General features: G+C 41.1%; 1 protein-coding gene across 1 annotated transcript; it reads left to right on the forward strand.

Moving 5' to 3' along the window:
• Window positions 1–22,797, forward strand: LOC111868844 (RING finger protein nhl-1). Its single transcript, XM_023859869.2, has 11 exons — window positions 1–27; window positions 7,471–7,716; window positions 8,968–9,104; window positions 12,304–12,503; window positions 13,581–13,700; window positions 14,569–14,784; window positions 15,568–15,794; window positions 17,472–17,710; window positions 20,821–21,005; window positions 21,186–21,344; window positions 22,371–22,797. The coding sequence occupies exons 2-11, from the start codon at window positions 7,505–7,507 to the stop codon at window positions 22,659–22,661; spliced, it is 1,986 nt and encodes a 661-aa protein (XP_023715637.1). The 5' UTR covers window positions 1–27; window positions 7,471–7,504; the 3' UTR covers window positions 22,662–22,797.

The raw sequence follows: 22,797 nt of genomic DNA on the forward strand, positions 1-22,797 counted from the left end.
ACTGTACACTATCCTGAATTTAGTAAGGTAAGGACATAATCTCAGTTACCCGTTGATACTATAAACACAGGAATTCAAGTAGAACTCTTCAACCCGCAACAAATATTCTGCTGTATTAAATTATATTCAAAACTACATTTACAAGAACTGGCGATCTATACAGCTATTTAGAGCAAGAATATTTTGATCAGTTTGAAGTTTCATTGGATGTAACTGTTAAGATTACTACCTCCTGGGATATGACGCCATGTAGTCTGGTAGAATAGGAGTATTAATCTTCAGAATCGAAGAGTGAACCAAGAAAGCAATCAGCAAGAATCGAGCAGCCGCTGCTTTTCAGCGCTGAAATTTGTGTCAGTGTGTTACTCCGCAACTTAAGAAAATTCTACAGGACTACACAGCGTCAGTCCCTAAAATTTATTACTAAGTTTTGTTTTGAACTGTCTTCAACTTCATTTTATTACGATGGCTGATAATTTGTACTCTTACCAATTCTCAGAAAGGGGAAAATAAATGTACACAATATTCTGGTTGGAAAATTCGTGCAGTTAAATCGGAGGGCGAGAGGTGGGTGAATGAATAAGCAGTGACGTTGCATGGTAATTTTTGTGAAGTTAAAGCGCATTGTTATTTTTCCTGTAAGCTGTAATTACACGTTAAATGGTGGTTGAAAAGAGATAGACACTGAGGTGAAGCTGTTGCTGCCGGTATCTTTAGTTTCTTACCAACAGGAACAAACACGAACATGGTGACAATGCATACTTCTGAGGTGAGAGTGACACTTTTAAGTAGGCTCACAAAAAGTTACTGGATAAAATTTATTATATATATACTCACATACACGCACGAAAGGGGAAGTAAAAATATCGGAATTTGTTTCTAGAAGGCTATGTGGTTGTTTGCCGCTCCTCCCTGAAGCAGTATGCCGGCTGGCGTCGTCAGAGAAATTTGCGTTAGTGTTTGGTGAAATTTTTTCCCAAGTGACTTTTTTATAATTCGTCTGTTTTTAATGGCTGGTTCACATGAACAAAGTGCTGTTGTGAAACGGTTGTTATGCTACAAACAGCCTACAGGATAGCCGACATAAGTAAAACACATATTTACAAATGGTTCTCCCGTTTCAAACGTGGTGAAATGTCAACTGATGATCAACCTCGAAGTGGACGTCCTTCAATCGCCAGAACTGATGAAATCGTGACAAAATTAGTCAGATCATTCTGGAAAATCGCCGGCGGACGATTGACGAAATTTTGAAAAGGTTGCATATGAGTTTAAGGAGAAAACGTCCCGATTTGTGGCAAAGAGTTGAATGGTTCTTTCATCATGACAACGCGCATGCCCACACAGCGCTCAGTGTGCAGCGATTTTTGACCAAAAATGGCACGACATCCTTACCTCACCCCCCCGTACTCACCCGATCTTGCCCCCTGCGACTTTTTTTAATTTCCTCTGAAGAAGGGAGATCTCAAGGGAAAACCTTTTGCTGATGTTGAAGGCGTAAAGAAAAAAATGACGGAAGCACTAAAAGGCATCAGCAGCGATGAATTTAAAAAAATATGTTTTGAGCAATGGAGAAAAGATTTGGACAAGTGCATTGAATTAAATGGAGAGTATTTTGAAGGGGATTAAAATTTTGTTGTGTAAAAATAAATACAGAATTTTTTATAAACAAATTCCGGTAAAAGACCGGTTCTCACGGTCTCTTCGCTTGCGGATTTCTTATATTTTTCCTTGTACCCTGAAGATAGAGGCGATACGTTCCTCCGAAACGTCGGTTATAACCACATATACACGGTGCCACATCCCAGAAGACCGCTTTCTTCATTATCTTTATTGTTTGCATCCTGTAGTGTGTCATGATTTATGATTTGTGATGCTCTGCCCATCTACACATTAAATATTTCAAAATAAAACCAACCAATCTAATTGTTTACATTGGTTCACATTGAAATCAGGATCAGGAACAACACAAAAACAAACAATTAAAAAATCTTTATACAGTTTTAGTAATAACTACATGTATTATGATGATCATATTGATTAACACTAATGTGGGTCCATATTAGGACCCACCCAGTAAGAAAGAGAGGCCGACCTAAGATTAGATGGAGAGATGACGTAAGGGAAGACCTAAAGGGTTTAGGAATTTATAAGTGGATAACTGGCACACAGGACAGAAGTAGCTGAAAGGAAATTGTTGAGCAGGCCAAAGCGTTCAAGAAATGAAGCTGTCGAGCCTTATGAAGAAGAACTGGCTTGTCATGAAGGAATGGATTATACAGATCATAAAATGAATATAATCATATTATTACAGAAATATTAATCCTTGCGCCCTCGTATGGCTCAGTGGAATGTAAAAGGACCTACATATGGTTATTCTAGGCGATTCCTCCTTTCCGGTTGCGTGTTCAGAAGTGGGAATGGGCAGCACAGATAACAAATCAGTTATCGAATTTATCTGAGATACAGTCAGTTTTCCTACTCAAAACGTCAGGTAGGAGTACGTAATTTGATGGCTCTAAGACAACCTGTCATTCATCTCACTGAGAATGTCGTCTCCATTTCACTTAGGACATCCGGATCTGCGTCGTACCTCTACTCTCTACAATTCTCATATGAAGAAGAATTTCAGGTTTGAAACGTAATTTTGAATATTATTTACAAACCTAATATTACACTGAATATTACGGTATTCTGGGTTTCATACTTGGCTTACCCTTCGACCCTGAAGATTAAAGCCATATATTATTCCGAAACGTCTTGCTCTCTCCCAACTACTCAGCCTTAGAACCCAGAAATCTCTTCAAGTAGGCAGTCTGTATCAAAGTGAAGTTTTTTTCCATCTTGCCTCGTAATCTGCCCGACAATTTAAAGTCCAGAACATTTATTGAATTTACTTAAACCTGGGAATTGCATTTATAGAATCTATTGGTGTGCTCTGTCCACGTTTCGACATCCAGCTGCACTTACATCACACCCGCTGAAATGCTTCTGTACCTCTGTCCAACACACAAGTATCTGTGTCCGAGACACAAGTTACATGTAGCATTTTGGCGGTGGTAGTAGTAGGAGGAGGAGGAGTAGCTGCTGCAGCCGTGGTAGTAGTACGTGGTATGCAGATCTAGAGGGCTTCAGCTGCTAATGCACTTAGCACCTGCCTCACTCAAATCGTACTGACGTTATGAAAGAAGGATGGACCGACGAACAGAGTTTTGCATGAAGATAAATATTGCTTTCTTGAGGTGGAAGGAGATATTTATGTAAAAAGTCAAAGCAAAGTTGTACTTCGCTTAACTAATGAAGCCATGAAGGCGTATTAGGGAGTGAATATATAGATCCTCGCTTTATTGACCTCGGCACTAACTGGGGGGGGGACATTATATACTTATGTTTTTTTCTTCTAAGCACAGTCAGTGATCCGGGGTAACGCAGTCGGTATAGCGACTGCTTACGGGTTGGACGACTGAGAGGTCGGAGTTCGAGTCCCGGTATGGTCAGAATTTTCTCTTCTCCATATCGTCCAGACCGGCTCTGGAGTCCACCCAGCCTCCTATCCAATAGGTACCGGGGGTAAAGCGGCAGAGGCGTGAAGCTGACCACTCACCTGTAACTAGTGCCGAGGTCAAGANGCATTTTGGCGGTGGTAGTAGTAGGAGGAGGCTGGCTTGTTCAGTTTAGATTTCGATGACATTTTATTTCTCAGTCCAGCCTGGCAAATAATGGGAAAGTATCCCGACACTCGCCCTCTTCCACGTCCTCTCCTATTCATCGTTATGTCCTTCGTTGTTACATAGTCTGACATACTGAAAGTGTCGTTACATAAGCTCGCTATGGTATGATTCCTTGTTAAAGGAATAGCACAACATACGTCCTGTGACGTTCAGTTTTCAAGATATGTCACTGCCAAACGGCGCCTGCTTCTAAGCGATCAGGTCATGATTGCCTCATACTAAGGAAGGCGGCAGTGCGCTACACGTCANACTTTACCTTACTTTACTAGCTTAACGAAGTTGCTGGATAGTAGGGAAAAATGAACGGGATGTTGCAAAATGATTCGAAAAGATATGTAATCCTCAGGAAACTGCAAATATGGAAAATCAGAGGAAGTTTGGAGAGGCTTAGAGTAATGATTGTATCCCTTATGTCAAGGAGAAGGAGCTATCATGCATATTTCCTTAGATACTGCAACTAAAATGTGGAAGAAGGAATTATTACGTAGGAAGACGAGAAAGCAACGCTGCTGGCTTGTTCAGTTTAGATTTCGATGACATTTTATTTCTCAGTCCAGCCTGGCAAATAATGGGAAAGTATCCCGACACTCGCCCTCTTCCACGTCCTCTCCTATTCATCGTTATGTCCTTCGTTGTTACATAGTCTGACATACTGAAAGTGTCGTTACACAAGCTCGCTATGGTACGATTCCTTGTTAAAGAAATAGCACAACATACGTCCTGTGACGTTCAGTTTTCAATCTATGTCACCGCCAAACGGCGCCTGCTTCTAAGCGATCAGCTCATGATTGCCTCATACTAAGGAAGGCGGCAGTGCGCTACACGTCATTCTCTCGAACCAGCACTCAAGTTGGTATCGACTGTTATCAGAGCTGCTTGAAGTCTTACCATCAGATCTTTGATAGTCTTGGTAGGGAATGTATAAGCGACAGATGAAGCCATGAAATTGGCCCTTGACGTCCAATCTACCTTCCTGGATATGTCGCGTTCAGACACTGGCATACATCTTCCCCACAGCGCGCTGGAGCCGCGTAGGGCTGACCACATCCGCTGCCTCATAGCTAGAGGCACACCGTAAGGCTGCCACGGTAGAACAGTTGCCATAAAATCCCAATAACAGAGTATTCAGCCTGTCAGACAGCAGACAGGGACTCATGACACTGTCCCTGACGCTTCCAGACCAAACGTAGATGTTGAAATGGACTCGATGCAGAAGTTCGCAGAGAGAAGAGGGATATCCTGTGCCCAAAGGTGACTATTGTGGAAGTTGAACAAACTCTTATGCGTAAAATATGTTTCGTCTGTTCACAGACTCTTATATAAAAAGAGCTCATTCGCAGTGTCTTGAGGACGTAGGCATTCGCAAAATTTCATCCGTAGGCTATGGTTATCTACAAGCAAGTGGTGGTATGAATGCAGGTGATTGTCATGAAGTACTTCGTGGACCCTCATGTGGGATAGCCCCATTTATCATTCGATTTCGTGTGAGCTGCTCAACAGCTGAAATTATGGAATCTTGTTNATCATAGCTAGAGGCACATCTTAAGGCTGCCACTGTAGAACAGTTGCCATAAAATCCCAAACAGAGTATTCAGCCTGTCACACAGCAGGCAGGGACTCATGACACTGTCCCTGACGCTTTCAGACCAAACGTTGATGTTGAAATGGACTGGGTGCAGAAGTTCGCAGACAGAAAGAGGGATTTCCTGTGCCCAGAGGTGACTATTGTGGACGTTGAACAAACTCTTACGCGTAAAATATATTTCATCTGTTCACAGACTCTTATATAAAAAGAGCTCATTCGCAGTGTCTTGAGGACGTAGGCATTCGCAAAATTTCATCCGTAGGCTATGGTTATCTACAAGCAAGTGGTGGTATGAATGCAGGTGACTGTCAAGAAGTACTTCGTGGACCCTCATGTGGGATAGCCCCATTTAGCATGCGATTTCGTGTGAGCTGCTCAACAGCTGAAATTATGGAATCTTGTTTTCGCACTAAAGAACCCTGTTGCATCGTGTATTTCAATTATATGATTGTCACATGCAAATTACAGATACACCAGAATCACGACAGTTGTGCAAGCAAACGTAACCACGATAAAAGAAGATATATAAACGATTTTATCAACATTTTGCATTACTCGTAAAATGCAGACTACAACAACGTAACAAGAGAGCAGAATTTCATTTGCAATCTCATTAACCTGATGATGGCCAGTTAGTCCGAAACATGAGTGTCCAATAAATAAAAAGATGAAATGAAGAGCCTCGAGGTATGAATTCAATATATGGACGGAGATGCACAGTGACGGTGAAGTGTGCATCCTCAAATTACGGAATCTTCATTCATTTGTTTCCGTAGAGTTCGTGGGTGACCTGTATTCACGTGTTCCGCAGGTGTGACTTTTCCTGTGTCACGAAGACGAAGCTCCAGTGGTCGAAAATTACTATCGTCCGGATTACGTCGAACAGGACAACATTGCACGAATACTCGATAAGCCGTACCATCTCAAATGCTACATTAATTAAGGGTTAAGAACATGCCACAGTACTGTTTCTGCGTACTCATGAAAATTATGTTGCCCCATTTGACTGTGACGAGTATTTCGAAAACTAAGCGTCTCAGGACAGTTTCCATTCTTGTTCTGACAGCGAACCACACTACGGACAGCTTGTGCGCGAATGCCGTTTCACCCTGATTTATAATTGAGAAGTCATTAGAAATTAATGAGGTACTGACATACAGATAAATAAAATGTATTGACAATAATTATGTGAGGGACATAGGAAAATATGTATCTACGGTTAAATATAGATGTGAACGTAGAGTGAGCAGGGGAACGCGATAGCTTAGTTAGTTGAGGCACAATGCTACAAGCCGGAAGGTTGCGGGTTTGAGTCCCGGTTAGGTACATATTTTTAATTGACCTAATCCTTCCAGCCGCACTACGACCCTGGGGGCCACCCAGACTTTAACAGAAATGGGTACCAGAAATCTTCTTAGGTATTAATGGGATACTAGCGCCTAAGGCTGACAAATTTACCGCCATTTGTGAGCCGATTGTCTAGAGAAAATGTGTATTATGGATGGGCAGCACATTAACCCAATCGAAACAAAATTAAATTCTAAGTTAACCTAATTATGCCTACTGATGCCAGGGGAAAAAATTCCCATATATAATGAGAATGGATGTACTCGACATTTCTCCCTCATTGCTTACTGCTGTATTCCTTTCCAGATCCTGCGAATCTGTGTCTTTCAGCAAAAAGTTCATGTAGTTATAACGAGACCACGGAAAGATGGCGGAGCACAAGACACGATCTCTCTTCTTTCAGTTTGTTTTGTTACCCTCCATCTCCGTCACACTTATATCAATAAATGCAACACGATTGTGTCATACGAAAGTTATCATTAGCAAAATTCGTATGAATAGAATCGTTAGACGAATGGTGAGGTAATGGGGAAGTACGCTCGAAAGAAAGCGAGAAACATCGAAAGAAGTCGACCCATGGTTCTTCCCTGGTCTCTCTACATCAGTGAACATTCCTGGTCACTGTAGACTAGTGGCTATTCCTGGATGTAGTGGTTTAATTGCAATTATTTTATTCTTTTAATAGTACGTAGTCGCACTTGGTACACTTAACAAATAGTGACTCTGTAGCCACAGCCCCTTCGTGCACCATGTTTAAGTAAATTTCGGATGATCGCTGGTGCTTACTCACTTTTTATGTTCGTACAGGTTCACGCACAGGCGCGGGCTTCAGCCGAGGATAATGTCGAACATCCCCCGATCGAGAAATAAATCGTGTCCCCATGAAGAGGAAGTACTGGGGAACAAGAAGTTTGAATCACGGCCTCCGATACTGCGCCAGATGAGTTCAGGGAGTCTGAACGTCAGGACGACTGACAGCAAACCGCAACGCACCGCCGCGAGGACGAAAACCACGTCGGTATCCGACAAAACGGACACTGCACTCCCCAACAGGTGCGCCCCTTTTCTTGGCTCAAATTTTGTAAAATTCTTATTACACCTCACAAGGGGCGTCGTCCACTTGTTTTGATCTTTATCCTTCACTTGTGAGGGGTAATAAGAATTTTACAAAATTGAAAGGAAATTTTAATAGAAAATTGTAATAGATTTTATTTGATTTAAATTACACCTTCCACCTAACTTGAACTTTAATTTACAGATTTAATCACACTTTGTGACCCGCAGCTTATACTTTTGAGCACTGCAAGTCCACAAATTTTACATAATTTATTACAAATTTCGGAGTGATCCAGATTTTGCGTCCGTATGGTTCCTGATTCGGTAAACAACTAACAAGTAGAATGACTTCTCCTCAAAACTCGGGGCCCTGACTGTTTCTTCTTGGTCTATAAGCCAACTCCCTAAATTACGAGGATTGGTCACTTTTGAAAAATAAGAGTACTTTAATTAACCGTTCCCCCAATCCGTCTGAGGATTACAGGGAATTTAGGCTCTAAAGACTTAACGTACATTCTGTCAGTAGCTTAATAAATGCTACGCTGGCTTGGGTCTCGGGAAACTCCCATCTTTAAGTTGCGATGATCAAAACTGTCACATATCGTATTCTCAAAGGACTCCGACAAGCAAAATTTTGTGTAACTTTCTAAGGAACCAAGCTGCGGTGGTCCTTCCTGTTTCACTTTGCATCTGCGTTGACAAGTCGTTTTTCTTTTTTTCTTTTTTTTTTCATTCGAGAGTTGGGCTAAGCTTCCTTGTTGAGGGCAATAATTAGCCTATGTACCTCTTGCTCATTTGCTATATGTACCAGTAAGCCTAATCGAACATGGTAATTAACATGGATCAATACATGTTACTACGTAAATTAAATCAAGCTGACGTTGCCAGTTCGGTTACAGTACCAGGTTGACTCAGCCTTACCAAACCCAAAGAAACACACAGAAAAAAGAAGATAGACATCATTAGAAATGTACTAGATTATATTCTCGCTGTACTTGCGGTATTTATATGCTAGTGAGAAATTCAGGTGCCCTTACGCGGGGCTTCGCTTCCGTAAGTTTGTCTACACGAAGCAAGACGTACCCTGCTTGGTAGAGCAGACGGACTCTGCTGTTCCCTAAATTTTGAGAGGACTTATGTTGCATATATTGTCTGTCATACTATAAAAGGAAGTAGCATGTTTTCCCTCTTGATGTTTTGAGGCGATGATATGGTGATTCATGACTGAAAAATATTTGTCATGTGCAGCATGTCCATGGGCATTATGAATGATCTCTTGGAGTGTAAACTGTGCAACAAGAGATTGCGGCGTCCCAAGATGTTACCTTGCCAACACACCTACTGTCTCTCCTGTCTGCAGGGGCTAGTACAGCCAACAAGCAAAGGTAAGCGATCTGTCTTTAGTAGCTGACTCCGTGTATTGTGTAGGTGGGTGCCAACTTCTCGGAGGAAAACAGTGCCTTTGTCTTCAGTGTAGAAGATGGAGGCAGAACACCGCTCTGACACTACTTCTTGCCCTCTTGCTATCCACAAAGGAGTAATTACATTGTGACATGACGCCTGAAAGCCGGAATAGTCCATTGCTAGACAACGGCTCGTTAAAGAGCCTATCCGAGGCAACGGATAATGAAGAAGTGGCTGATTCGTAAATCAGATCCAAGTCAGTCACAGTAGAAGACACTCGTAGTTCAGTCAGGAATGGAGCGAGTCTTAAGACAGTCATTGATTCCAAGCTGTTATGATTGTAACTAAGAGTGATTGTAATATAGTGTCAATAAATACAATGATGCAATCCAGATCTCGTTATTATTCGACACGGAACTCCGGAAACGTCCGCCTCGAAACAGAATTTACTGACAGTTATATTTGCTAGACACTTCGTCACATTCTTTGCTTGGCGAGTGAATTATCTGATGATTCTTATTTCGGCTAGTTTTACTGCCGTAAATTATGTCTGCTGGAAGTCTGCAACTACATACTTCGACTTTGCGGTTGAAATTATTGTCTGACAAGAGATTAGCCTTTTTCCGCCCAAAGAACAGCTCCTACGTCATATGCAGGCTGGAACAGGTTAATTATATCGCAGCGGGTCTGAGGGTTACACAGCATGTGCACTGGTAGTCTCTAACACTCCTACTTCGTACTCTAGAAGTCATGAGTTCAAGTATCGACTCGGAGATTGAGATCGTTTGTGGCTTCCTTCAGCCATTCCAGGAAAATGGCAGTTTCTTTCCATTCATTGCTCATTAATGTTTCCACCATTAGACGCTATATAGCCTTAGGTACTGACAGCGCCCTAAAATAAAGCATAAATGTATAGACTGTCAATCCAGGGGTATCAGAAATATATACCATTCTGAGTTTAAAATATTTTTTAGGCTCCGTCACTGTCGAATGACAGTTATAAGGCGGGTATCTGATATGGCAGAAGATACAGAAACGCAACTAATTGAAAAAATTAAAAAAATCTAATTTCTTTTTTTGCATTACAACAGGACGAACCTACAGATATTCAAAACAGCATTATTTTACTTACGCATGTGCGATGTACGTGTATTGACCATGATGAAAGTTACATAAATGAAGACATTTTAACTGTCTCTATATTACCTACGCACACTGCCAGCAGTGAAATTTTCAAAGCTTTAAATGGTTTCATTGAAGAGAGAGTTCGTAGTGACGGTGCTGCCTGCTTACAAGTAGCAATTCGGGTTTAGTTACTAAAATTAAGGATGTGGCGGGCAATAAGTTATTGTCGACACACTGCTACATTCATAGGCAAATTATTTGAAGAATAGGACTCCGCAAATACGTATATTATGGGTATTATGTACTATTTATATAATCCTGAATTTATTTGAATATCAGTTTTGTGTTTTTAATCCACCTTTAGTGTTGTACAGTTGTACAGGCCACGCTGTTTGTTATAGCGCTCAAACGTGTGTTGAATCGCGTATTTATACCCCTTGTGCCTCATGAAGTTTGCGTGGGAGTGTACTGATGTTATGTCATGATGTCGAACATAGTCTTCTGGTTATCATTCTCCTTTGGATTCTTAGGACAACAGAACCACAACGGGGTAGGCATTCATCTTCCTTTAACAAGAAGTATAAAGGAGACGAACCAAACTGGGTCTAGATTTTAACAAAAAGTTTCTAAAACCATACTTGTAAATAGACTAATTATAATAATTCAAGCACATCATAGTAATTATTAAAGGATAATATTTTATATTTATGGCATTGTAATAGTACCGTATGCATTGATAATGACCTTCTGAACGTCGCTCCAACCGAAACATGTAAAGGTTAGTAGATTAAAAAAAAAACAACATTTATCAATCACACTGGAAGGCGTTAATGATCCTTTATAATATTACTAGTATGAAGGGGCCAGGATGAACCAAGTCAAATTTAAATGTAATTTGATATTTGTCAACATGTGACGCTGTACACATTCATTCATCAGTAATCTGTCAGACGACAGGTCCACAGTCTCTTCCAAAACAGTTCCTCCACTTAATGCGATCTCAAGCTTTCTCCTTCGATTGAAATATCATCTTCTGTCCCCAAGGTCATCCAGCATCTTCTTCCGTCTTCTTCCTCGTCTTCTGGGCACTTATATCTGCCCCTCCAGTTTGTTTTGTCTCCAGAAGAAACATCTCGCATACATGGTATCTCTGTTTTTGGAAAGAGACTATCCTGGAAATGTGACAATGTGGTAGTTTTTCCATTTGCTTTCCACATCGCAGTACAACAGCCGTTCAAACCACTCTTGTCACGCCTGTTGCTATACGAACTTGAACCATCTCGAGCATCAATTGCTCTGTGCTTCAAGTCGCTGCTGATGACGCTGCTTCCGGCATCAGTTTTTGGTTTTTGGTGTGTCTCTTCGTCTGATGCCTACCCTTTGACCTGTCCAGCAAGGGAGGCCCTGCCAGTAGCTACGCTACCGCTGGTATAGCTCTCAGGGTCCTTGGCATACTCAAACCCCCTCACCACGATAAGGTGGAGACACCAACGAGGGTTCTTTTATGCGTAAGAATTCTCTTTATTATTATGCCATAATGTTAGTTTAATGTACGAACATTAAATAATTGGAAAGGTATTTACCAGTAAATTTGTTGGGACGGGGCTCTCTACCGGGCCGCGGTCTCACAAAGTTCGAGAAAAACTCTTCTATGCTACTCGTCTGCACCGTTACACTGCAATGCACTGAGAAATGAGCTGATAACTGTCAGACTGACTAACTGATGCTCATTTTATGGGCACATCACTCGTATATGGTGCTGTAGGATCTTCGAGAGCGCCATCAGCCTTCGTTACCAGAAGAGCGATCTCTCAAAAATTCGCGAAAATGAGGTCTCGACATTTCGACAGAAAGAAAGAGGCGCGGGTGCATGAAGATGCGATCCCGCCGCGGTCAGGTCCCTCGGCATTACTCTGAAATCTGCTTTACTAATACATCTCAAAGAACGACATTTTTAATTTTGTGTACTGCATTGTTCGAGAGGCTTACGCACTTTCAATCTTGTTGTTATTCGTACTTACGAAAACAAGCGTTGTAAAAACGCTATGATTTCAGCCGTGGACTGTCCAGACTGTGGACTTCAGGTTCCTCTGCGGACAACTGGTCCTGACGGCGTGGTGGAGCTGCCTCCTAATCTCTACTTGGACTCGCTACTGACAGTCCTCCAGCAGGACATCGCTTGCGGAGCGGGGGACCAGAGATGCAGCAGATGCCAGACTGTAGGGAGCGCTTCGTCGTGCCAGCACTGTCGACAGGTGAGAGTAGAGCATTCTGTAACGAAACCACAGAAGAAAGCCACTAAATTGGGAGGATGGAGCTTTCTGTATATTCTTGTATCCCCATCTCATCTGCTGCTTTAAATCGGTATGCTGACATTAACATTGGAATAGCTGAAATAAGGCGCAAATTGAAAAGTCTACGTGAAAGGCAGTCAGTGCAATGTAGAATTTTGGTACCAATTTGCGTTTGCTCTAGGCGTAAGGAAAGCCACAGAAAACCTTGATGGAGATGACAGTCAGCAGACCGGCACTCAAATACACGAATCTCAATGTTGGTATGTACGAGTATTTTTGCTGTTGCAATATGTGGTAGTGTATACACATTTGTCCTACAAAAGTTAATTTCGTGTGTATATTTTGATAAGAAATGAACAAACTTAGTACAGATATATAAAATTTGGTGGTATTACGCCAACCACTTTTTACCTGTACCTTCTTTTTAAGAAGATTTCTTTCGATTTTGCGTTAATCACGAGTGTTCATGAACTCAACTAAATACTGCTTAAAATGAAGTTCCTACCTCGAAGTAAATACACTACGTCTCCATTACAGAGTGCAAGGAGAGGGAAATGATCATTGCTTATTTTCAGAATCATACGGCACACAGAAATACACTGCATGAAAAAAAAAATGCAGAAATTTTAAGCGTCCCAGCAGGTGGTATATATAATATTCGCCTAGTTTTAGAGCGTTAACTCATGAAGAGTCCCTATCCACAGCGCCGTTAGTTTGCAGAACACTGAATATCTGTCTCTACACTTTCTTCACATGACGTGCTTTTTGCATTGTGATAGCAGTTGGAAGAAGTAACGACCTTCCTAATATTTGAGACTGATCTCACATTTCTTAAATGAAATGTGCAGACATTTGCAGAATAATAGTTGACGTACTTGTGACAGATGTCAGCGCTCAAAATCCAAGTTCTGAAAAGGATACCAAGATAACACTATTTTAGCTCTGAAGGATAAGAACAAACCTACACGACGAGTTCTATTTCCTGTGCCGATGACATTACATCTCGAACTTACATGACCCTGCTCTCTATGTTTGTAGGCATTTTGTACCGTGTGTTGGGCAAGTCACATTACGGAACTCAAGTCACAGTTGCCGAGTCTTCTGGACCAGTTAAGTGGAGCCAAGGAAACGCTAGATCATCGTATACAAGATTTTAGGGTATGTAGACACACGCGTTTCAGAGCCGTTGGTTCTCTGGCATACTGGACACCGTCCACTACATGAGCTATATTTTACATCTGCTAGAATGTCACAGTACTGGCCGTGTCACAACCATGCGGGTAGACTTTTTGCTTCCTACCGCGGGTCCTTGGGTCCTAATTCGTGATACATTATCTGGAATTCATGATGAACGAAACTGCACTGAACCAGAGGTTTCTCTAACTTTCTTGGGGTCTCCCCTTGTTGGTCCTTATTTCACCACTGTTCGCTACATATATATCACCGTCCACTGAGTTGTGTGACAGCCTTTCCAGGCAGCACATGATCACATCCTCGGTCTTTTAGTTATCGGATTCTTCTCCGACCCGGCACTTGTAAGACATAACTCTTCGGCATTAATGTTGCCTCCACCTCAGAATTTCGAACAGACATCATGTTTGTATTATTCACGACAGGGAGTTATAACAGCATTAGGAAGTGATAGTTGTGAGGGAGAGGCAACATTAATGCCTCAAGACGGCGATTGTAAACATTACATTCTCTGGATCATGACGCAGGATTGTTTGATGGGCAGACGTCAATATTTCGGGGAAACTGAAGCGTGTATTTTCGGAGTTATTACCTGAAGAAGGAGGCAGCAGTTTCCTTCCAAAGTGCTGGAATACATGGTGTCTCATTCGAGAATTTAATGATACATAAAAGTCACCGACATGAGAACCTCAAATTCAATAATTCCTATACCTCCAGCTATGAGATCTGGGCCTTCCCACTTTATTCTTCCGTATTGTCTATGCAGACACTTGAAAATATCCGGGATGGACATCATGAGGCAAACATCTGAAGTATAACATGTTGTTTTCCACAGGACGTCTGCAAAAGGCTGAAGCAGCACATCAATCTGGCTGTTGAGGTGAAAATACAAACTCTGAGAGTAGAAGAGGAAAAGCTGAACATCAGGGCTAATGAACTGCTGAAACAGGGAGAGGAGTCCGTAGAGAATCTTCTGGGGAGGATAAGAGACACAGAGCAAACGGTTTCCAAAGGTTCAGACTTCGATGCCATCTCAGAAAACAAAAAGAAGGTTGTAAAATTAAAATAATATAGTATTATACCGTACTCTAACTCTTCGCCAAATATTACTGGGGCGGAGTCTGCTGTCTTTTGGAACGTGACACCGTGTAATGTAGTAGTAATTACCAATATTTCGGGAAAACCCCCAAATGTTTGCTCAGATAAAGCAAGAAAATACTTCTTCTCTTACGTAAAACTACATTTTAATTAATTAAATATATATTTGTGTAAGAGAACATTTAGACTTATATGCATATATAAGTATATTACCTATATTCAAGTAAGAGGAAGCTTCGTTTAATTATTATAGAGAATAAGAGACTTCGGTAATCTTTGGGTATGTCCAGAAAACTACTGGTGACAGTTTAATACGCAGGTTCGGAAATGTATGATCAGTGTAAGAATTCTTATTTGATGATCCCGGAAACCATAAGACTTCTGGAAATATTATATTGCCCATAACAATGTGTGTTTCATTTGTTCCTACATATTTTATCTGAAATATTTTTTCCCTGTAACGTTTAACGAGTTATGCTCAACATAAGTGCAGAAACGAATATAGGCCATCACACGAAGTGCCCATTATTTTTGCCGACTTTTCTCCAAACTGTGACGTGTCAACAAATATCTATAAAATCACCCCATAACAAATAGAATGGAATTCCGCTGAGCAATATTTCTAGGCTTGTTTCATGGTTGCAGACAGACGGACAGACGGGGTGACTGCAGTAGGGGGTCCGCAAGGTTACGAACAGACGTTTTGTCGAAAACTGATGCATAATTGTTACGTCAGGTGGCGATGTTCCTTCAATTACACCGCACCACATCTGCACTTCTGGACGAGGTGTCACACTGGAGCGAAGCGCGTCCGACTTTTGACGCGGACAACTTCCGAATCGACATGGCAGGTGAAAGCAAAGCCGCAGGTGAGGTGGAAGAGGCTGATGACGTGTTTGACGACGACACAGTGCGTAATATTGCTCAAGTCAATTCACCGGATAGCCTGTATCATCATTACAGGTGCGAAGAAGTTCTGGGGCCTACTCTTCTATCATGCTTCGACTATTAACAATTGCAAAATAGTATTAGTAGTAGTAATACTTTACAAGTAAAAAATAACGAATTGAGTGAGGGTCATATGCTCCAATTTTTTTTTTTTGTGTGTGTGCGAACTCGTTTCAGGAATTAAGCCTTTGGACAGATTGTCTTGAATTAGTTATAGGGGACTTCCTCTGAAACGTGTTAGCCAATTTCGTAATTTCACTCCTATTGGCTTATAACAGATCTCAGTTTACGCAAGGCCATGAAGAGACTTCTCCACTAACTGTCTAGACTTTGCTGAAATTCCATGTAACAATTTTTCATTAACATCTGACATATATTTACAATTTTCAGCCATTTTGATTTAATATAAGCCTAGTTTACTTGCGAGGATGTCAGTAAATGGGTCACAAGTGGATATGAAACGTAAAAAATATGATATTCGAACCTAGAAAAAGCATTTACTTCCCGACATATCCTCCAATATTTGTCCCATCGTGCGTGCGCTGGAACCCGCAGCATAGTATTTTGACTGCTGCCTCAGCCAGTTCCTCACCTCTGTTTTAACCTCTTCTTCATGAGCGAAACGTATGGCAGCAGTGTGTTCTTATCACATCAGACAGATGGAAGTCACTAGGAGCCAAGTCCGGGCTGCAGGGGGTCTGGCAGTTGGCCCGATCTTTATCTGCGAATTGCATCCCGGAGCTTCCGAAAATGGGTTAACAGTACTTCCTGAAGATATCAACACACGATAAACATAACCTTTCCGGATGATGGCCTATACGTAACCTTAAACGTTTTGGTTGAAGGTGAACTGGAATGTATCCACTGCGCTGAAGCACGCTTTGATTCGGGTTAGTAGTAATGCACCCAAGATTCGTCGTCCCCAGTAGCAATCCTGTTAAGCAAATCTTCTCTTCATCTGCATACCGTAAGAGATGTTGCAAGGACACACTCCATTCGCTTCATTTTTCTCTCGATCCTTCAGTTCTCTGGGCACCCACCGGGCGCACACTTTCCAAAACTTCAAACGAACAAGCATTATGCTGTATGCTGAACCATTGGAACGCTCTGATGCAGTTGCTCAACTGTTTATCCTTATCCTCCTGTCAGCTCCAATCAACACTTCCATTCGCTGCGGACTGTGGGCTTGTCGTCTTTGCCCTCCCAACACACTACAGCGGGAGCCGGATTTCGAGTCCCTGTATGGTCAAGAATTTTCTTTTCTCCACGTCGTCCACACCGGCTCTGGGGTTCACTCAACATCCTATCCAATGGGTACCGGGGGTAAAGCGGCCGGGGTGTGAAGCTGACCATTCATCTCCAGCTAGTGCCGATGTTCAGAAAATGTGGATCTATACACACACCCTCCATACACCTTCATGACGTAGTGCTTAATTAGTCAAGCACAGGGACATCCTTACGTTACCTTTAACACACTACATCAAGTTATATTGCAGTACAGTTTTGTATTATAAACAAAACGTCTCAGAGAAATGCGTACGGTTTAAAGCATCTGTAGTCGTGTTGAGGGACATGATCAAAGCCACGGCATACGCGAATCCGCCCTATAAAGAGGGCCTACACTACTTACACAGGATATGCCGTATTGTGGTTCATAGAGTAGATGCACTTTAACGGAATTCTGTAATACAGGGAACGTGCCTTCACGCCTCGCGTAAGCCTCGGCCGCTCAGTATTGCAGCGTCCAGCAGGAGTTGCAGTGGCCCCTTGGGACGAAGAGGTGAACATGTACATCGCGGGCACAGAAGGGCGGCAAGTCCTGGTCATAGACCGCAACAGAATGAAGCTGGTACACCAACTGAGTGCCGCCAACATGCTCTACCCACACGGAATTGCTTTCTCCAAGTTCCTCCGTGAAGTCTACGTAACAGGTTTTCTTTCAGCTGTCAAGAAATGGGCATCATACACACATGGTTTTAATCGTGGGCTTGAATCATGTAAAAGTTTGCAACGGAACAAAGTCGTCATTTTAAGAAGTTAGATGTTAAAACCTTGTTGAAAACCATTGAAAAATATGACTTGTTCTGACCCGAAGTAATTTCCTGCAACCAAATTCTGTTAACAGGAAAGTTCTGTATTGAGGTAAGAAAAGTCGTGATACTTGTTGAGCCGTGGTACACATTAATATATGATTAATAACATCTAAACGCTGTTATTAGGCGGTAAAAGTTGATTGTGTGAAAAGGAAAGATATAATCACGCACCTTTTAGAAAAACAATGCGAGCCTGTGTGGGTGTGCGCGTGTGTAGAGCGAGAGATAAAAATTGCGATTAGTTTCTGGAACAAGTTCTAACTCATTCGGACATGGCGCAGTTTCTGCGCGTACGAGCACAAACAAATTTATCCCCACACATCAGGTAAAAGCAAAGTTACCCGTGTATTTAATTAAGCACCAAGCTATGAAGAGGTATGGGGGAATGAAGGTGTAGCTCCACTATTCTTAACCTCGTCAATAGATGGAGGTAAGTTGTCACCTTCACGCTTCAGCCGTCTTACCATAAGAGAAACAGCTCATGTACCCATTACATGCAAGGCTGGGTCGGCTCCAGACATGATCTGGACTTCATGGAAAGGGGAGAAATGTCCTGCTCCTGTCGGGAAATGAACTGCGACTCTTTCGCCGTCCGACCAGTAGCCTAGTCGATATACCGACTGACCTATCAGATGTGGAACGTGGCAATAGAAAACATTCGGCAAAACTGTGTGTGTATGTTCACTAATTATGTTATAGAACCTATATAAGTAGTAGCTTTCATTTGTTCTACACATTGTCTTCAGTGGAACATACAATATTCAATTTCACTCTTAGCACTCTACATCTTCAAGGTAAAAGAGTTTATTCTTCTATCCTGGAGATACTCGTATATCCTTAAGATAATACACGTTTCTCTGACATGTCAGTACATAACTACGGTCTGCAGACCTTTATCGACATTTCGGATAATGGAACTCCATATTTCATTTTTCAACCATAATCAGGAATGGTGGTTATTGCCATGTTCCTTTCAAACCTCGGTAAATATCAGACTACACAGAGTCACATCNAGCTGTCATTTGTTCTACACATTGTCTTCAGTGGAACATACAGTACTCAATTTCACTCTTAGCAATTATTTATCTGAACACTACTGTCTTTGGAGATGTGAGGCATTCTTCTATCCTGGAGATACTCGTATATCCTTAAGATAATACACGTTTCTCTGACATGTCAGTACATAACTACGGTCTGCAGACCTTTATCGACATTTCGGATAATGGAACTCCATATTTCATTTTTCAACCATAATCAGGAATGGTGGTTATTGCCATGTTCCTTTCAAACCTCGGTAAATATCAGACTACACAGAGTCACATCCCAGAAGACAGTCATTTTTGTAGTCACTGCTATGAGAACCTAAGGTCAGAGCGTAACATATCTGTTCATGACAAACGGCCTTAGACCATGCAGACACTGTAACTGGCCATGACAAATAGTAAGGGAGGTTATCCAAAATCTTGAGCTTTCATCACATTTATTTGTTTTGGTCCTCTTATTCTATTTACTGAAGACTGCTTTATTTACCTGAGAGGTTATCACAAAATTCTGCCATTAGACCCTAAGTCTGCTCTATCCAATTCACAGATTTTCATTAACTAATTTCCTAATATTCTATTCAATTGTAACTTCAAATCCTCATTTTGGTCTCTGAAGTGGTATTTTCCCATGACAATTACATTATAACAGAACTTCTGTATGCATTTATTTCTTTCATGCACACCACAAAATCTGCTTGATTTATTCCCATCGATTTAATCACCGTAATGAAATTAGACAACGAACACAATTTTTGTGCTTCCTCATTCTATATATCTGACAGTTCGTGTACTTTAGATCTCTCCGATTCAAGAACTGTGTTCTCAGCTACCCTCCACCACTCTCTTTCTCTAAGCTACAGGTACTGTTTCAACCTTGAGGCCTAAACACCAATTGACTTGGAGGAGAGGAGAAAACCTCCTGCTAGTCAGATGTATTGAAAAATGGGAGAATACATTATAACAGAAATTCAGAAGATGGGAAAACAAAATTACTGTGAGATATCTGAAGTTCTCATAGTAATGCATATAAAGAGTATCTTCTGAGATGTGACACAATGTAGTCTAGCAGAAGTTTACCAATTATCTGGGGGAACATACTGCCTCAGTCTTCTGGAACGAAGACTAAGCCAAGCAAGTATGAGTGCTCAACTTACTCATCAGTCCTGAAGATGAAGATGGTATGCTACTCCAAAATGTCTGTCACATCACAGAAGACAGTATTCTTCAGAACTACACTGCTTTCAAAGTCAGTGAATTGTGGAAGTTTCTTCAGGAATTCAAAACAAAAAATACACAGTTGGAAAGTTAAACAGTTCTGTCTAGTGTGACTGGTAAAGTGACAGTGACAGTGACAGTGTGCCATAAACACATACAGGACAATATCCAAGAACCCTCTTCTTGAGAACGACAAGGCGGCACACATTCGGCCCATCAAAAGAAATAATAAGAGGGACGTCACGAACCTGCTTGGTTTACGAAGTCCAGTAGAGCCTTAACAAACAAATTATAAATATTTTAACGTATTGGAACAGCCGCTGTAGTTGTAAAGACTTTAGATTTTATATTATTAATATTGTATGTATACGTTTTAACTTTTACAACATGTATTGTAACAGTGGCTTCTAACTATATTGATGTAAAGGTGTCCTTCTGATGATGGTCTCTGAAGACTGAAACATGTAAGGGCATGAATAATTGAAATAAGAAAAATCTTCACTAGTCACACTAGACAGAACTGTTTAACTTTTCATGATATATTAGTGTGATGGACCAGAATGAAACACATCAAATACACAGCTGAATTGGGAAAACTATATAACAAGAAAAATTACATTCTTTCCAATTAATACTAAAATGAATCAGTCAAATCCCCTGCATGTTCAAAACATAGTTCTCTTCTCACAGACAAGTGGAACCACTGTGTGCATGTATTCAGTGCTGAAGGTACATACTTGCGGCAACTAGGAAAGAAGGGCCACGCTGAAGGCCACTTCCAGTCGCCTGAGGGGATTACATCTGGACCTGGGCCTAATGGAAAGGATGATGAAACACTGCTTTATGTGTGTGACACAGGGAATGACAGGGTTCAGGCAAGTGTTTGAATCTGTGGACATAGAAAATTATTCAGATTTCACAAACATTTCCAATATTTAGTCCACTTCTGTGTTTAATGCCTTGTCTTCAAAACAAGAAGTTGTATTCGGAAAACTGATGGAACGTAAAATGTTAATTACATATTCCTATACGTGTTAATCTTGATGCTTTTGCAGATCATTCATCCCTGTGATGGGAGTGTAATTTACATTTTGGGGATTTTGGATCCATTACCAGGGCATAAGTTTAAACGCACTGAGTTCAACCAACCAACAGGAATTGCTGTTTCACAGGACAGAATTGTGGTTGCTGATTTTGGAAATAAAAGAATTAAGGTGAAATCATCTTAACTATTTGGTTTTACTGAGGAACTGCATGATAGAAACTAGAAGGGATCATGAGAGTGAGTAAATGTGCAATTTTGACAGCCAATAAAGCAAACTAATCTTCATTACTTCTGCAAATTTCAGATATGAAAGAAAGAAAAATGGCTTATGTATCTTTAAATAGCATTCTGTGTAGTCACTGTGTATTCTTGGTTTCTCTTGTGTGAGAACTCCATTGGGTCAGAACATATGTTTTGTATTTATATGACATATTCCACCTACAGTAATTTTGACTAACTTTGGATCCATGAAATGCAATGCAATGCAATGCAATGCACTGTAAAAATAAATAAAAACAGAAAATATTCAATCCAGAATATCTGGTTTTATAAGGGCATGAAATGTCTGAGGAACTAGAGAAAATTACACAATGAGGAAGTTCATACTTTATACTAAACTCTTAGGAAGGTTACAGGAAGAATCAAAAGGGTAGGACACAAAGTAATTAGGCCCATGTGGTCTGATTCAACTGGCCCAGAAGAAGGTCCAATGAAAGGTTCTGTGAACACAAAGCTGTATCTCTGTGATGCATAGCCTACTGTATACACAGTTACTTTTGGAATTAACCAAAAGATCTTCGATGTCTCTTCATTAAATATCAGACAACTGTGATTATTCACACATGACTACCTACAGACAAGAGCATAACGTGCACCAAACAATCCTAGTAAAGCTGTAATGCTTCTGACATACTCAGAGGGTGCCCAATTTCAGTCCCATCAGGACACCAACTATCTTGACTGAAGTTTTTCATGGTTTTGCTCAAACCCTCCAGAAAAATGCCAGGACAGTAACTAAATTTGGCCATGATCATGTCTTCCTATATCATTATTCACCAATGATCCTGCCATTTGACACTTTATATTCAGATACAGTGTCAAGAAATAAACTGTAAATAAATAATCCAGTCATTTTAATAGCTGAGCCATCTTCATTCCTGTTCAGACTTTAAACTCATTTATTTTGCTCTTTCAGACCTACTCTCTTACAGGAGAGAGATTGAGTGAATTTGGGTCAATGGGTGAAGCTAGAGGCCAGTTCCACTCACCAGAGTGTGTTGCTGTGGATCATCTTGGCTTCATCCTTGTTGGGGATAGTGGAAATGCAAGAGTTCAAATCTTCCGACCAAATGGCACTCTTGTCAGAATATTTGGAGGCCGAGGATCAAGTCCTGGAAAGTTTGCCTGGGTTTCTGGCATAGCAGTTACTAATAACATGGACATCATCATCACTGATTCCAGGAACAGTTCTGTTCAGATTTTCTAGGAAACACTATCTGATGTAACTGTACAAGCATATTATCAACTACAGATGTCCCACAGTCATGCCCCAAATAAATATACCGTATTTACGCATGTGTAGGCTGCACATTTTTTGCCAAAAATTCAAGAGGAAAACTGGG

The sequence above is a fragment of the Cryptotermes secundus genome, unplaced genomic scaffold, assembly GCF_002891405.2.
Source record: "Cryptotermes secundus unplaced genomic scaffold, Csec_1.0 scaffold310, whole genome shotgun sequence".
In the NCBI taxonomy this organism is placed as follows: domain Eukaryota; kingdom Metazoa; phylum Arthropoda; class Insecta; order Blattodea; family Kalotermitidae; genus Cryptotermes; species Cryptotermes secundus.